This window comes from Argopecten irradians, chromosome 8 (assembly GCF_041381155.1).
Source record: "Argopecten irradians isolate NY chromosome 8, Ai_NY, whole genome shotgun sequence".
In the NCBI taxonomy this organism is placed as follows: Eukaryota; Metazoa; Mollusca; class Bivalvia; order Pectinida; family Pectinidae; genus Argopecten; species Argopecten irradians.
The window spans coordinates 35,033,997-35,052,847 of NC_091141.1; the positions used below are offsets into that span (position 1 = coordinate 35,033,997).

Below are 18,851 nucleotides of genomic sequence, written 5' to 3' on the forward strand. Positions count from 1 at the left end.
TCCGTATTATCTCCCTTGGTCAGTCGTCAGACATATTTGTGACAAAGGTAACATGATTCGCTCTCCGGAAGATCGAGAGCGGGCACTGGTTTCATATTAAGGTGTATCAAACTATATATCAAACAGCGATGTTTGATTTTTAAGTGCTTTACTGGACATTACGAACCGAAAAAGAAGTTTCTTGATAACAATTATAACGTTAAGGTATAACACCAAACAAATACATCAGAGATTCAGTATAAAAGTTTGTGTTTCGCTGTTTTGCCGTCTGGTACAGTGATAATCGACTAATTACAACGCGAGGTAATTAGGACAACGGCCGGAAACATCTAAGACGACCAGTCTTATGAAAATGAATATTTAATCAATTTTAATTAAATTACCCAGAACGTGATGATAAGTGTTATGAAAATGAACATTTAATCAATTTTAATTAAATTACCCAGAACGTGATGATAAGTGTAGTATTAGGGTAAACTTTATAAATTTAGGGACTCTACGACAATATCAAACTCATAAAAAACATAGCCGTTTCGGATAAGGTTAATTCAACTCTGTATGATTGGTTTGTTTAGTTTAACGTCCTATTAACAGCCAAGGTCATGTAAGGACGTGCCAGGTTTGTTGGTGGAGGAAAGCTGGAGTACCCGGAGAAAAACCACCAGCCAGCGGTCAGTACCTGGCAACTGCCCCACATGGGATTCGAACCCGCATCCCAGAGGTGGAGGGCTTGTGGTAATATGTTGGGACATCTTAACCACTCGGCCACCGCGGCCCCCTGTGTATGAAAAAAGGAGAGTCAATATAGATAGTCGATTATAAGAAATCCACTATGTTGGTTACACTATTCTCCCATCAACATTCCAAGTCTTTAAAGACTACGCCTCCTCGCTAAGAAGTGTCATTTGAGGAGGTTTAAGAAATTGAGGAAAGCAGGAGTGCTCGAAGAGAACCACCGACCTACGGTCACTGCCCGATAACTTACCTTAAACGAGATTCGAACTCGAGGCACTGAGATGAAGAACTAGTAGAAATATGTCGGGAGATCTTAGCCACTCGGTAACTACCATACACGAGATTTGAACACGAAACCGAGAGTTGCAGAACTAGTAGTGATATGTGGGAACACTTTAGCCATTTGACAACTACAATACACAAGATTCAAACTTATAACACAGAGGTGGAGGACTACTGGTAATTAATGTGCCGGAATAGCTTAGCCACTCGGTAACTACCCTATACGAGATTCGAACTCAAAACCCAGAGGTGAAGAACTAATGGTGATATTATATAATATGATATATTAAAAAAACAGTGAGGTTGAAATAGTATATAAGGTATATAAGATTGAGTGAAAAAAGTAAATAAAAGTATATATGGTTGTGTGTTGAATGAATCGCCTCCTGTGTGAGGACACTAAATGTTACGTAATTATGATTTTTTGAATAAAATTTGATTTGAACCTAAAAAAAATATGATACTGTATATAGAGATACGTTAGCCAATCGGTCACTGCGGCCCCACCACATGGGGTATGACCTAGTTTTTCCTGTTGTACTCTGTTACCCATTGGCGATACGGATATTGGAATAATACTAATCAACAGCCAGAGCTATGGTGATTGAATAGCTGCTTTTCAACCCCGTCTCGTAAATCTTTTCATCAACGATTCCATAGCGATAAATTACCATGAAATAAATATTAGAAGACTTAATTATCTCAGTCGAATAATACAATTATTAAATCTACCGATAATGCTATAGAGCGAATTACATTGATTACATGTTGATATCATTCATTACTGGGTTACATCAAGTCAACCGTGGAATTTGAATGTTAATCATTAAATAATTATGTATACCATCATCTGACAATAATATCACACGTTTTCATCAACAATGTACTTTGTTATTTTAATTAATCCATCTACCATCGTCAGTAATGTATACTGTAAATCAACTAATTTTCGTGTGCTATTTTTATTTTGCATAATTTGAAGGCAATTAGAAATCGTAAAAATTTTGATCGCCTCAGAAATGCATCAAACTCAAATACAATAGAAACAAATGAGTCTTTAATCGCGAAATTCCTTCAAGAAGTCGTGAGGCATAAATCACCAAATCGCGTCTCCTTCAACAAGCCATTAGACATAAAAAACGCGAGATTGCATCTCCTTCAACAAGTCGTTACGTATAAATAAATCACCAAATTACATCTCTTTCAAGAAGTCGGTAGGCATAAATCGCAAAACTACATCTCCTTCAAGAAGTCGGTAGGCATAAATCGCAAAACTACATCTCCTTCAAGAAGTCGGTAGGCATAAATCGCAAAACTACATCTCCTTCAAGAAGTCGGTAGGCATAAATCGCGAAATTACATCTCATTCAAGAAGTCGGTAGGCATGAACCGCGAAATTACATCTCATTCAAGAAGTCGGTAGGCATGAACCGCGAAATTAATTATCCGCATAAATGAGCTGTTTTATAGTTGATATTCGTTTTTTTATTCAATTTTTTGTTGTTACATTCATAAACATATGGTCATGATTTTGCCACTCTGCATTTGATAAGCAGAGATTGTACACAAACTATATTCTAAATCCAATTTCTATGAACACAGTTTGTAGATATATTTTTTCCGAATACTAATTCTTTCGTTTTGTTATTTTTGCTCTCTTTTCTGTCCAGGCGGCATTTTGTTTTGAAATGTTTTGCACGTGTATTAAAGAGAAGTACTAACTCATAGGCATAAAATATTTCTAAAATCTGATGCAGTAGGAAATTTCTATCATGGAATGTTTAGTGTTTGTTTTTCACACAGGCTCGGTGAAATTGACGGGTATGCGTAACACCACACTACCTTCATATTAACAATCCGTATTGATTTGCTAAACCATCCCCCAGTAAATATCTGGTATTATAATTTGAATGTTTAATGGTAGTATGCAAATAAATATTACCGCTGCTGACAGGAGGTTTTTGTTTCACGGGAATTTAATTGAGATATGAAATCGCTAATTGTACAAGAATGCGCTCCATATAATCTTGGAGCTCAATTTTGTTCAAATTTCGATGAAATTTATCGATGTTAAACATAATTTTTATATATAATTAATCTAGAATCCTTAGTGTAAATAGAACACTTTATTTTAAATGATAACGAGATAAAACCAGTATATTGATTTTTATTACATTTTTCGCAGGGAAATATAAGGTTTCGTTGATAAAAAAATACATTGACCAATCAGAACACTACATTTGCAGTAAAACAACATTTGTGACCAAAACACTCTGTTGAATGTTAAAAGATAAGATTTGAAACATAACTTATATTGAAATTAATTTCTTATTATATTTTTTTGAAGCTTTTGACCCATATATATGGAACTATATTACATAGCGGTAGATAACAATGGAAAATGGTAAATAGTCATCGCGGCAGAATTAAATTGAGTTCTAAAATTGAGTAGGCCTAACGCGAAGACATTGAAATGTAACAAATAGAATATTTCTCATTTCTTCATCCCATAGAAAGTTTGATATCCTTTATATTCTGTTTTCGTCTTTATGAAATTTAAATTTGAAGTATGACGTTGCTACAATCTTTGTTTTAGAACTAATGAAATAATGACGAGTAAAGTTTAAAATGACATTGAATGATCTGTAACTCCTTCAATACTATTACAAAGAATGTATTGCAATACAAAGTGTATACTATACAATTGTTAAATTTTGCGAGCATAATACAATGCTATGAAGAAATGCTAGCACATTTGTCATTTTTAAAAAAGAAATATTGTTCTCTTAATTGGTATTTTTTTCTTTTTATTTTGTTCGCGGATATTATTTACAGTCGCTGAAATTAAGTTCACCTCGAATAATACAAAAATAATTCACGTTTATAAAATTTTCTACACTGTACATGTCCATATATAGAAATTGTTTATAATTGAAACAAACATTCTTGAAAAGTATCCTGCAAAAGTTATCCGATACGGTAACGATTTCTTTAACTTGATACCTATCATAGAGGATGAACTGCTAGCTGTCCAACAATTACAATGACTGTCTATCAATATCTGTCATTTAGGAAATGTCAACAAACTCGGTCTGAAAATGGATTTTGTTGTTTGTATTTTTGCTCGAATACAAAAGGATGGTTAATCATTGTCTGGTTAGACCAATTCATATACAGTTATCACTTAGACTATATTTGCCATTGTCATCCATGGTAGAGCGGTGCCCATAGTTTAATTAGACGGAATTTTAATGTTAAATTCCGGACCATTTCACCACTCGATCATTTTAATGTCGGTATGTAATCGACATATGGTGTTGTATGCTTGGCTTAAAGGACATACTTGACCCTTTCGGACCTGAATCACCACTCGGAAATATATTTCTCGCATCGAACAATCTGTCGGCGATAAATGAGGATACTTGTCAAGGTAGGTAGAGTTACCTATTTAAACATTCAGAATATCAATTATTTGACACTATTTCTATGAAATGTCTAACCTTCTAACCGATCAATGGTTATGAAACTCTTTCATTGGTAACACTTGTTTTAATTAAATATTACAATAAAATATGTTTAAATAAAATGAAAATGTTGATTGTCAAACTACTGTAAACGAATGTTTCTCAGTGGTATTTATATTTCAGCTTTCTATTATTTTAATTACTCTAAATTCTGTTAAAATATGTTTGCACTTATCACAATTTTTTCTAAAGCAATAATTGTGAATGCGTGAATTGATAATTGATCACTGTAACCATGTGTTTGAAATCAATTTTGTGTCAAAAATTATATGTTTGCAGTTGGTTCGTTGATAAGGTGGTTGGGAGTAACTCAGCGGTTAGTTTGTTTTAAAGTTATATGTGCCGTGACTGATCATAAAATTTTGACATGTTACTTATCTTCAGTAATCTATTGAAAACTATCAGGTTTGATGAACAAAGCTGTGAAAACCATTCAAATGATCAGACAAGCATGTTTGATGCCTTATAAACATTAGTAACAACAAATAATTTATGCACAACAGAATTCTAGGTTTTTATGCCTTATATGTGTTTAGACGGAAACATATCTGCAGAAAACTAATAATACTGTTAAAGTTATATGTGCCGTAATTGGCCGAAATTTTGGACATGTTAATTTTTCTTTAATTATCAATTTAAAACCATAAGTTTTAATGAATAAAGCTGTGAAAATCATTCAAATGGACAGACACACATATGTAATGCCTTATAAATGTTAGATAGAACACATTGGTTATGCACTGTGAAATTCTTTTTTTATGCCTTATACATGTTTAGATGGAAATGTACCTTACAATTACTAATAATACTGTAAAAATGTGCAATGAAATTGTGGACAACAAGATGGCTTCATAGTCTGACCGTATGTACTCATTTCATTACAATGAAGATGTTAATATAATGATTTTTGGCAGTACTACCAAAAATAATTTTCAGTCCTTTTTGTACCTGTAAAATTAAATCTTATACATTGAAAGTATTGTAATTCTCAAAATGTTGGTAACTTTTGGAGTTGAATAACATATTAAAAGCTCTTCTTGATTAGTGACTATGAAAAATACGGCACATATAACTTTAAAATCTGAAATGAAATTGTATACCTCAACTTAGCATCATGGTTTGACCGGTTTTTTGTTTGTTTTTGTTTTTGTTTTATTTTTTATTTCAATGCACTGTATATGTATATAAAATGATTTTTGGCAGTACTGCTAAAATTATTTTCAACTCCTACATTTGTATGTGTGCTTGTAAAATTAAAACCTATTCATTGTAAGCATTGTAATTTTCAAAATGTTGGTAATTTGTGGTAGTGAAGAAAATATAAAAAGCTTCCCGCGTGGGCAGATAAACCTGTAATACACAAATACATAATATTAGCGCGGATATAAATTAGCGCGTTTCGCGGTCTGTGGTTCAATACCCCAATACCGCAAAATACTCTTTATACTACGATAAAAATACTCTTTATACTACGATAATACAACCGCTAAAATAAGCACGTTTAAAACATCATTATTTATTATCGATTGTATTTTACATAAAAATGATATAAATGTGTTTCTGTTATAATCAATGAATTTGAGTTGCCAGTTATTAAGTATTATAAGTTTTATTATTCTGATGTTGTCATCATTCCTGGTGTCATATTTGTTACCAGTGAAATGAAATGCAGACGGAAAATGAACCCTAAAATACCAAACATACTTCTACCACGAGACGAAAGCACGTCTTGGTCAATAGTCAAATTCTATATCGATTGCATGAAGCGGGGTTAGAATGACAATTAAAAGTGCATTAAATAATTAACGTGATTTATAGTGATATCAAGTTTTCTGCATTATTGTGGACACTTTGCTTTACACATGGTGATATCGTCTCAATGCTTATGGCTGCTATCGCATTGCCTTATACAATGGGAGCATGCATACTTACTGATGCAGAATCCCACTAATTATTCTCCATTTGCTTTTATTATGGAATACTGAATTTTAAAAATTCATAAACATATTGAAGATTTTAAAAAATATAGCATTATATTCATATTTTTCTTGAAATTTACATTCAATTTGATAATTTCTATGTAATAAGATCTGTGCTTGGATAATTCATGGCACTATTGAAATGAACGGGAAATGTAAACGATAGCAAATTCTATTTTGCATTGTTTGCGTTAATTCCACACGTCGACCAATCAAATCAAAATGATTAATCAGGAAATTGTGTGTGATAAAACCGATTCATTTAGATTTTGTTCAATAGAATTGTGCCTTTTAAGCGAAATACCAACAATAATAAGCATATAGAATTATATTTCCATTTTAATACTGATTCGAATGCAACGTAGTTTCCTGTTTTGAAAAATAAAACATGAATACGCGAACACACTATATTTATTTAATCTATTTATTTATGATGTTATTTGAGGGTAACATTTATGCGTTATTTTTTTTAATATTGTTATTTACTTTAAAATTCAAGAATGAGTCAACAATGCTAGTTTATCAAGTAAATGCATGTGCTATTCGATATTGTTCTCGTATAGATCGTTGTGAAAGAATTTAATTCCGTTAAGAGTTAATTTCTACCTCTTTTAATGCACTTTTTACATACTTTGATATGACACTGAAAATATATTCCGTGCTGTGTTATTGATCGAGAAAGCTTTGTTTCATTAGATGAACATATTTTCTATTTTTTATCTTGTTAGAGGAGTTTCATAAAAGTCTTGCGAAAAAACAAAAAATAGAGTGGAAGACAAATACCTTCGCTTCACAAATTTAGTAAAAACTCCATCAACAGGTGACATTGCAGAAACTTATATAGTTTAGTCAGTTTATTCAACTCCCCTTTATGTTAGGAATCTCTTACGTAGTTTATGGAAAGTTCGCCGGACAAAATTGTGTCTAAATATACACGGACGGACGGACGGACAGTCGGGCAACCCGTTTGCAGTAATCCCCTCCATTAAATTAGTTGTGGGAGTATAATGAATATCACAGCATTTTATTTTTGAATTTAAATTATGCATTTTCGGAATCCTTATGGGATTTTTTCACAGTTAATTAAGTAGTATTGATTTAAACAAAAATAAACAAGAGCCTTCTTTACTACATTAAGAATTAATTATCACTATCAACGTCATATCGTTAATTGTTATTTACGCTGATATTATTTATTTACTTGTTATTGTGATAATTACTTTTCACATGTTTACTTACGCCTCCAAAGTACACATATATATATACACAAGTGATTTTTCTATTTTTTGATTATATTATTTGATGGTATTGCACTGACGAATTTTTGTGCATACTCAAAACCCTCATAGACATACAGTCAAACATGTCAAAGGCACCCTTCTGGGGGCTACAAATGTGGTCACGCATGACATGTGGTCTCTTAAAACAGGTTAAATATACTGGACAAGTGCTTCAATGGAGAAATACCGCATGGTCACAGAATGCAGATGTGCAAAGGGATCTATGCTCATACATAAAGCTATTCTAAAGTTATTCAGAACGACGTGTTTGCATGAAATACCAGTACAGGCATTTTTAATGATATATCTGATCCAAAACGAAAGGTACGGTAATGGCGTTTTTGGGGGTATTCTACATTACAAGGAGAATGGTTAATAAAAGCTGGTAGAGTTTGTTTTGCACCGTTTCAAAATAACTGCATTTATCTTATACTAATAATGATAGTACCATTTATATACTTCAATTCAATAGTTGAGTTGTCATCCATAGAATTAGCATCGCGGAACCCTTCGGCATTTATATATAGTTCATGCCGTGCCTTTCCTATATCATTTATTACCTTTGGGAGTCAATGCTTGGTAAACCGTCAATCATTATTTCTTCTGAATTGGAATCAAATTAAGATCCGTATGAATTATAAATATAAGTTTACACTTCAATAACGGTCTCGTGGTGAACGTTAAGTACGCATGCCCTCGAAGTGGGACTATTCGAGCGTCACGCGGTCTATTTTACAATCCATTGTTTACAAATAATAGATTTGAAATTAAAACTCTGCGCTTTATCGTTTGTAATGATATACATTTATCAATACTTGAAAACAGGAACGAACACGTCTTTCCATATAGATTGAGTCGTCAAGCAGGACGCGGGTTTTAAAATATAACTTACATCGTGTAGCTTGGGTTAGGCTGTGGATAATGTTAGTTTCGTATCATGTTTTTTTCGTGAAACGAAAGAAGGTCATAGCATGGTGCTTCAATTCGTAATCATCAAACTTGAATTGTCGTTGTTTATATTCATTTCAAAATAATTATAAGATAAATACTTTAATAGATGGATAAAAGTGGTTGAAAAAAATACGAAAGTCATGTATTATCAAAATTGCTAGAAAACACTAGCTGCAGAATGAAAGATTCTTTTAAAATATAGAAGTACAGCTTCTGAAAATCCACTGAATATGAAGTAATAAATATCATCAACTGTAGATATAGCTTTTTTCGCGAGGGATTAAAATTCGCTTTACTCACGATTTACTGTTTCGAAATTATTCGAGGGGGTTTATTTACGCAAATTATCATTTGAAAGAGTTGTTCATACGACAGGCTAAAATCTCCCAACCCCAAGTATTTGATCAATTCCGTGAAGTATTTACTTTCGCGGATTTGGATGGATCTGCGAAAAAAGCGAAATTAAAACATACACATTTTCAACTATGTTGTAAGTTAATTTCTGTGAAATTAAATGCTTGCGAGAAAACAGAAAAAAATCACAGATATGATGAATATGTTTATTAGTGTTGTTAGAAAACGAGACATGTGCAAACAGTTTCCCCAATGATGGGACTCATTGACATCCCAGGTGATACCTGATAAAGTTCATTAAAATCCCTTCTTGTTGGATTTATGGTCGTATAATTCTCCCATGATGTGATGAATCATATTAATCATGAAACAAATTAATCATTACGCGTTATAGCGCAATTTGTCTGCAATCCTTGGAGAATTATAGGACCATAAATCCCCCAAGAACGCAATTTAATGCTTAGATATTTCTTTTGAAGTAACACTATACGTAACTATCAACAAAAAGTCAAGTTAGAATCGACCCCGATCATGTTAGTATTTGTAGATGTAGTTGAAATTAAGTTATATCAAAGAATATTTTTAATGGTTTCTAAATAACTGTGGTACAGCAGTTGTTGAAAGCCGATACATGTAAACATGCCTCCATTTTAAATTGAGCGCCATAGAAGGTACGATTATTGCCGAACGAAAGTCGGAAAGTTCATCACCCGTTCTCTGAACAGACGTTACGTAGTTACGGTAGTCACATGACGTTCTCGGCAACGACGTTACAATGTCGGTTAACTTTGGCTTGTATGACTCAGTTGGACCCACCTAGCGATGCTCTACATTTATTTGATTTTTCACTAAAAGTTTTCGAAATCATTATCGCTCATCTTGACTTCGATTTAGTCCTGTCACTGCAGGATTTACAACAATATTATATCATTGGGTATTTGACAATTATTAATCGTCCGGTTTACTATTGCATTCACGTGCAAAAGTATTGCGTTCGCACGTAGTAACGTTTTATTTTTCATGTCGTTTCCCAGCCAACGAAGAAAACAATGCACGTTTTAAATCCAAAATGTCAAACCTAGGGCCTTTTAGAATTCGACATAATATTTCTTTTTCGAAAAAAATATTTCAATCGGTATAAAAAAATCACCTGCATATGTCAGATTGCACTATTAATTAGTTTTCTCTGTTATTAATTATATATATTAATGAAAGTTATTGGAGAAAAGAAAAAAAGACGAATGATTTAGCGTAGGTTGTACATTGTATGGTGTCATACACATCGGCAAATCCTGTAGTGATGTCATAAAAGATATGATATACTGATTTGGTTATTGCTTTGGTTATTACACATGATGTTTAATTTGTTCTTTCTGACAAAAACAAAAACAAAACAAAAAAAAAACAAAAAAATAAACTGCGTGTGAAAGTTTTTGTAGGTTTGGTTCCCAAACTGTAATATTAAAAAATGTATCCATTGTATTGATTTATGTAAACCCCATTTGAGCAATACTCAACATCAGTTTGTCAAAATAATTAAATAAAAGCGATAATGAAACATTGAGGAAAAAAACTGACATTTTTATCACCGTCGGTATCATTGTGAAATATTTGTTTTTCAATAAATAATGATAATATTTAAACTAATGCTCGGATTCTAAAACATATGATACAAAACAAACCAAACACATATTTCAAATGTTTTATCTTATTTCATTGTCTCATAATTGCCTACAAAATACCATTATCATAAGCGTACACATTTTAGCGGTATTCCTATTTGAGAGCTTTTCGTGGTAGACATTGTGCACTAAAAGAGGGTAGTCTGCAGCTGGTTCCCCTCGTTTAGTTCTCTACTCTCAGCCAGGCTGCGCTCAGCTCACTCAGTTAAGCGTGCTCAAGGGAGGTACACATGTAACTGAGGCGGGAACTAGACTATCAAATATGATTGCAATAACTTATCTTCTACACAAAAGCAAAAGCAACTACTACATATGCTAAATCAATAATGCGCTAATATTGTGCTAACATAAACACGTTTACAGTATACCAATCACATCTTACATGAGAACAAAATGAAAGAAACAAAGAAGTAAGTTAATGATTTTTGCTTGCCGCAATAATATTCTCCACCTCTGCATGGTTGTAAAATAAACATCTTACATCAACCTGATACTGAAATATCTTTATCGTGTGACCTATTGTGCAGAATGATCTCTCTTCCCTCTCTGACCTGTTGTTCCGGATGACCTAACACGGTGCATCGATTGACACGTTTGTATCACCTTATGTCAATAAGAACTCATCGATTTCGAAAATTGATCTGAAATTAAAATCGATAATTGGATTTATATGTTTGACGTTTCAGTTATATCGTACATGCATGCATAATCGAGTACTGTAAGTGTGACCATTTGGACATAGAGTGGGGCCACGATTCACGCTATTCATCTTTAGAAATATAATTTGAACATAGCATTTTTTGTATATGTTTGAAATGTACGTAAAAGTGCAACCTGGAGGGTCCTCTTTTAGTCTACTAAAGTTTTATGAACATATTGTGTTCCAGAGGAAAGTATTGTACGTAAATCAATTCTCAAAATATCGTAAACTGGTAAAATAATAGAAATATTACTTATAGATGCTGAACCGCTGACAAACGGTATTTTTTCTCTATCAAAAACAGGTGCAGACGAAATAGTATTTTTCTTCAGTTACAAAAGTTACTTACTTTGGTACCAGTTTTGAACTCTTTGAGTATTTAATTGAACTTGAAGACCAAAACATTAAAAATAATTAATTGCATCCGGAAAAAATTCCGTGGAACTATATCCTATATTGAATGAAGTGCTGATTGCGCATGCACCAAAAGCAAAAAAAAAAAAATAATAATAATATTTTTTTGTGTTAATCACACTTTTATACACACAATTAAACACCAATTCTTGTTCAAATGGTGAGTATCGTTTATGCACTGTCGGCGGTGGAGCATCTTTATCAAGCACATAATAAAAATAATGATAGAAAAACAAAAAAAGCACGCATTTGTAAACATTGACAACAGATAGGGTTGCCTCGACATTCTATCTCCTCACATTACGACTTAATTCCCTAAAAATGGCCAATTACCCTCAATGTATGTAAAACATGTATTAACATAAAAAAATATTGGTATAGTACTAACCAATCTGAGGCCGTAGCTGCCATTTTGGATGGTGCATCATATTGAAAATCTTTGTAAGTTACTGTAACCTTTTTGTATGAAATATGTTGTATAAACAGGTTTATTTATCGCTGAAATTATAACACATCGAAATGTTTTCTTGTGGTAATCGTGAAATGAAAAACTCGTGAAAATATCCAAGTTTACAGTGTCTATACTACAGGTTGATCATGGTGGTAAAGTTCCATTGAAAATCTCCTCGGAACATTATAAGAAAAAAAAAACGCGGAAACAAGTACAGGGCACCATAGGAAACAAATCGACACCCCTCAACTGAAAGAAGGGTATTGTTTTACTAGGAATGTTATCACTAGACGTTCAGTGGTGTGTGTAAATATGAGTTCAAAATGATTTACCCATATAAAACTATTTAAAGACACTCACATTATTCGATTTTTCAGCCAAACTGAAAAATCAATATTAACAATAGTAAAACCATTGAGCAGAGCATAGAATCAGCAAATAGTTTATAAAGGATTCAAAGCCTACTTTATAATAGTGAATTTCGGAAAATCGGATCCCCATACTACGTATGCATGGTATATGGTTAATTTGCGATTTGCGAAGAAACATGGATGCACACATAACGCAATGATTCAGTCACTTGATGTAATAAAATTACGATCCTGGTTCGTGTACTACAAATCAATTATATGAATAAAAATGCAAAAAAGATTAACAAATAATTATATGATTGTTTGGCGTTAAAAAGTACCATACATATCCAGGAGATTATCTATGCCCTATATAAACATGCACAGAACGTATACGATTGTTAATATTTTTATCAAACGTCAGCCATCGGAATCAGCACAATGATCACAATGAATAATTGGTCCATTAACTTGATTACCTGATATATGTCAACCGTCAACAAACAATGGATATTGCCCGAAGAAAACAATTCGGAATGTTTCGTCCTATAAATTTATCTCCCGCATCTTTGCGCTGATTATTGATAAAAGTATTGTAATTAATTTGGTTTCATGGTTGATAAGCTGTGGTGTAATAGGTTATGTCTGAATGGTATGTTGACGCCAGTGGAACCCGTTTCCAAATTAATCTATAATAAACATAGACCAATGGCAGTTAAATGTGAATAGTTAACTAAACAAAATTTTAAATGGTTACAATCAAATGTCAATGTCATACAATATAAACACTATCCAGCGTCACTGGAATAATCACAGTTATTTTTTCAGTGTTACAGTGTTCCTATCCACATAAATGTATTCAAAAATATTCTATATACATAAAATGATAACTGACTTACGAACTCTGAATGAGAGCAATGACCATTAAATTTGAATAAGTAACTAAGCATATCATTGGGTGGCTACAAGGTCAAGGTCATAAATCTAACCACTCTCCGAATCAGGTAAACAAATAAAATTAGAATAATGTGTTGCAATGTTCATATCCATACACATAAAAAATGCAGGAAAAGGGCGGGGGATTCAGGAAATTTTGATTTATTTCTTCTATAGAAATAAAGCAAATGGTTTAATTGCACCATCGCGTGCCAAAATTCACAGGTGTTAAGTTTCGTTCGTTGCTATAACAACCGCAAGTAACAATATTTTCATATTGAGTAAATGAATAAATAGATAAATAAAGCTTTCGATACAGTATAGCCACATTGATCGCAGTGAACCTATTGCCATCGGTCACATCTTGCTGAATGCTGTCGTCACAATTGCTAATCTCGACGTCATTAAAAGTCCCATTCGGCTATATATTTGCCTACGACCTGACGTAATCTTATATTATCCCAAAAAGTATTTTCACAATTAAAGATTTCTATATCTGGGTACGACCTCGATATTTTGAAATCTTATATCAATCTGGGATGACGTCACAATGCATAGATAGGGATTAACATAGATATGATATAGTATCATCAGGCGCGAGCAAAATACATAGTCATATAATAATATGTTGTTTTTTAATCAGACCTAGTTTTCTCTGTAACCTCTGAAACACTTCAAAGTTACATTTATTTAAACATTTTGTTGTTTATATTTTATATACCATAGGATTGAGATAAAGTCTTCAACTTATATGAAACCCTCTCTCTACTGTTATATATTATTCAGAATAAAAATTGCTGTTTCATAATCAAACACCGTAACAACGGCCTCAATATCATACGTTCACGCTTTGCACATTAATCTTTAAAGATCACAACGCATTTCAGGTTTTTTTCAAATAATGTATGGGCTTTTATCTTCAAGTAAAACAAAAACGATAAAGCTTATCTATTGTTTTAGTCCTTGTTTCCTGAAGATAACGTATATAAGAACCTCAATAATTTAGGTAATGCAGTAAGGAATTGTTAATTTTCGTCTTCAATTTACTATAATTTATCGATTTAAATATAGTAGTAAAAAATAATATAATCTTACATGGGCCTATCCGGTGGACAGGGATATCTCAACCCGAGTGAAAGATTTTGGCTGGTCAACCAGAGGCTTGCCTAGAGTCGAGATATTCATGTCCAAGTGACAGATACATATTTGATTTTTTTTCTTCCATACCTTAGCGAAATATTATGAAAATGCAGTTATATATAAACTTTTCCAAAGAGCCGCCATCATAAGAACGTCGCAATGCGTATGTATCAATGACGTCGCCGACAATAGTCGCCGCATATAGGCCTAATGATGACGTCACGCCATTTTCTACCGGTTTTGAGCTTTCTTTTCTCTACCCTGGAAAGACAGAGCTATCTTTTCCCTTGCAACCGCAGGATAACTCTACCTAGAGGGTATGACAACGAAATTAAACCCGAGGGGGTAATTCATGGACGTCTAAACCGAGGCTTGCCAAGGGTGGACATTCAGGAATTCCCCCGAAGGTTGTGATTTTGTTGTCACACACTCATAGGTAGGGAATAATTCTTTTCCTCAAATAGTCAAGAGAAAAGTAAGCAAAAGAATTCCAAAAGGAGCATTTTCACCGCGACATGAACATGGTTACGTCGTCTACACGTTAACATTGATGACGTCGTGCCACGGTCACACCACATGACGTCACGTAATAGTTTCAAAAGGTTAGTGTGTGCGCGTAATCTGTCATACCCTAGCGTGTGGCAGAGAAATCTTCCAAGGCTAAAACTGCAGACAAATCAGTAAATGGTAGGAGAAAAGCAGAATCAAAGAGTTCAAAAATGTTAAGCAAAATCAGATAAATTGGTACCGCAGGTCGTGAATATAGAAAAAAATAGTGTTCAAAGTATTATGAAGGTTTTTGGGCCTTTTTGCCCCCAAATCCATCAAATTTTCAAAACTGTTATTTAGTGATTAATTTGCTGTATTTTAAATATTTCGTATATCCCTGATTCAACAATAAAGATTGTTTTCTGATGTTGGAGATGAAGTCGCCATGGTAACAATACAAAATATGCATAAATTATGAAAATGTGGATATTTTGACAATTTTGGCCATATTTGTTTACAGAGAATTGATCTTAATAATACACTGCACCCCCTTTATACATGATGACATAGTAATTATTTTTTGAAACGACGAACGTCTTATGCAAATCGTGACTGATTACTTCCAATTAAAATCTAGGGTATCCGCAAAATACTTCATAATTATTTCGTTAAATGTGGGGACCGCAATGCACCCTTGGAGAGAATGCATTGCCATATTTACATAATTCAGTCTTGCTTTCATTAACATATTATTTGCCAAAAATCGTGTTATTTAATTAAATCACTTCTATTAATCATTGATGCTCCAAAAAGACAGCCTTGATATCGCCGTAATACTGGCTGAGACAACGTAGTGGGTATATAGACAAAAGATTCAAATCAGAAATATGGAATTTCTTCTGTTAAAATAGCATTATTCGGGTAAACTCGAATAACTCTTTAGTTTATGTGGCTACATCACAGAAATCTGTGGTTTATTAAAAGCACACTCTTATTTTTATGCTATATCACCATAACATATAAAATGTATTCAAATTTATCCGAAATATATTCAGCTTACAAAGTTTATTTATAAGTTTAATTGTGTGATTGTTGATTAATTATTGCTTATTGCATTTCTTTAAAATATAAAAAACACATTAGGGTATGACTTTAAAAGTAACATTACATTGTACCACATTTTGATGTATCCGAGTGTATCAATAAAAATCTTAATTCTTAACACCTATTTATTGTCTTGCTAGGATTTAATGGTATGATAATATGTATCAGGAATTAACTTCTTATTATCCGTGACATTGTGTCTTATTGTTAGTTACCTGTATAGTAATATATTAGGCTTTAGTTTTTATTATCCGTGAAATTGATCGCAAAGTCGTAAGCATCGACGATGTCTGTCAGTTGATGTGAATTGATGTGAATTCCAATGCTTGTTGAACAATGTTAATGTGATATATGTTACAGATACATTGTCAATTATTTACCTTTGAACACGCATACATACAGTACGAGGTTTTCTGTTTCATTCGATCATGTTCTATTGATATCGATAGGCTAGTTGTATATTTCATTTTTGATTTCCAGATATGCGACTCGGTGACATCGTATGAATGGATAGCTGGAGAGCTGACTTCGTACAGTCGGCTGCGATCAACCCATGCTCACTATAGTGAGGCGACAATCAACAATTAGGTGGCAGCTGATATATATTTTCAAGTGATTGGAGCCTACATTTTACATTCGACATCTAATAGAAAATTATCATGGGATATTATATCATCATTGTAAAATTCAATGAACTTAATTTCCTTTCCGGGACAACGATTGAATGAGCGTTTATCTGTGCATCTGTTTAATGAGCCGTGAGGAGCATCACAAAGATAAGAGTGAGCAGGAATGGCGTGAAATTCTTTACATAGTTAAACCTTTTGTGAAATGGACACATCGATCTACTCTTTGAAATTGGTTCTGATGAGATGACATGTAACTAAAACACTACATTGAACATAACCAGCGGTGAAAGTATCTGCTTGCTGCAGTAGCTGTTGTGACCTTGCTAGCTACGGCAGTAATTAGGAACATATTTGCTAATAAATGGACATAATTGAGATACAAGAAAAAAATAACTTACAATTCAAGTATATTTGGTCGGAGACGGCGCCAACTATACATTGCATTCGATTAACTCTGACATGTTCAATTCTGCTTTGTTTTGATTCTATTTTAGGACCTACCGGATTGTTGAATTTATAACTTTAGGAAATATCATTTTTGAATTGACGTTTGGTATAATAATTGGTGAAAGTTTTGACATAATCTGAAGTGAAGCTTTAACGGATATAAGGACACAATTTAAACAGTTAAACGTGATAGGAAATTGACAGTTTGGGATAATACACCATTAGTGCCTGTGTACTTAAATGGATAGAGTGTGGCTCCAAGGGACGATATGACACCATAGTTCCTTGGTTTTAGTTTATGATTTCTCTTTACTTTAATAGAGAAGTGTTTTTATCCTTGATTGCTCTATAAAATGGCTTCATATAGGGCCTATGTTGCCATCGCCTTACTGAGTAAGTATTGATTGTTCTTTATTCTCTTATTCAATAACAACTTTCTAAGCTATTATTGCATTTCCTGTCGTGAAAATATTTTATATTTTTGTTCTAGACAAAACAAAATATGGTAAGACGAATGTGATTTATATGATAAAGCAACTGTTGCATTGTCTCAATTTCTCTTTAAATATTGTGTAGAAAGTTCCATATCAATGAGTTGGTTTTTTTTTATCTCACAAAATTGTTTGTGGAAATGAAATGAATAGACTATACTCGGGCATCGTATTTTTGTCACTAACTTAAATTTGATGTCCATTTTGAATGAAACGTGAAGGAAAGATACGAAATAAATGTTGCGTCAGTCCATCTTTTTGATTTCATTTTTTTTGATTTTCAAAAAAATTTCTTTGTTTTAGATTTATGTTTATCTTACTTTGGTGGTAATAATATTCTTTCTGGAAAATTTCATTCAATTCAAACTTTTACTGAATAACCAAATTGTTAATATGGTTTTAACAACAAAAATAAATAGTAGATAACGTACAAGTAAGAATAGATTCTCTTCAAAATAAAAATTATGGACTAATTTATACAAATTAAAAATGATATATAAAACTTGTCCAAGCCTTGACTATTCGTGACAACGTCAGTGTCCCACGAAACCGAAAGTGCAAATGATGTCGTCTTAACCCGTAAACCGAATATGTTATAAACCTTAACTTTTAAACTGCAAAACTGTCTATTAATATTCGCCTTTTTTATCATTCTAGTGACGTGGTTATCGTGTGTGTCGGGAGTGATAGTAGTCCAATCAAACATTACAGGTAAGTTATTAGCTTACCATTAATACGAAGCTTATCTTCATTGTTAACTGATCCACCCCTGAAATTTCATAATGAACTGTTCCAGCGTTTTATTCAGAAGAGTCCAAATGTGTAATTAGGGGTGAAGGAGTTTTCTTTGATTTAGACAAGGGTACATTTAGTATTTGTTTGATTCAGTAATATATAACTATATCTTAGACCA

General features: G+C 32.9%; 1 protein-coding gene across 1 annotated transcript in view; it reads left to right on the plus strand.

Moving 5' to 3' along the window:
• The first annotated feature begins 4,262 nt into the window (after nt 1–4,262).
• The window catches only part of LOC138330217 (polycystin-1-like protein 2), a 48,074-nt gene continuing 33,485 nt past the window's right edge, over nt 4,263–18,851 (plus strand). Inside the window, exons 1-3 of the mRNA XM_069277673.1 lie at nt 4,263–4,447; nt 16,852–17,840; nt 18,596–18,649. Of these exons, the coding sequence (XP_069133774.1) occupies nt 17,801–17,840; nt 18,596–18,649 (94 nt within the window). The 5' untranslated portion in view covers nt 4,263–4,447; nt 16,852–17,800. The remainder of the gene's footprint in view (nt 4,448–16,851; nt 17,841–18,595; nt 18,650–18,851) is intronic.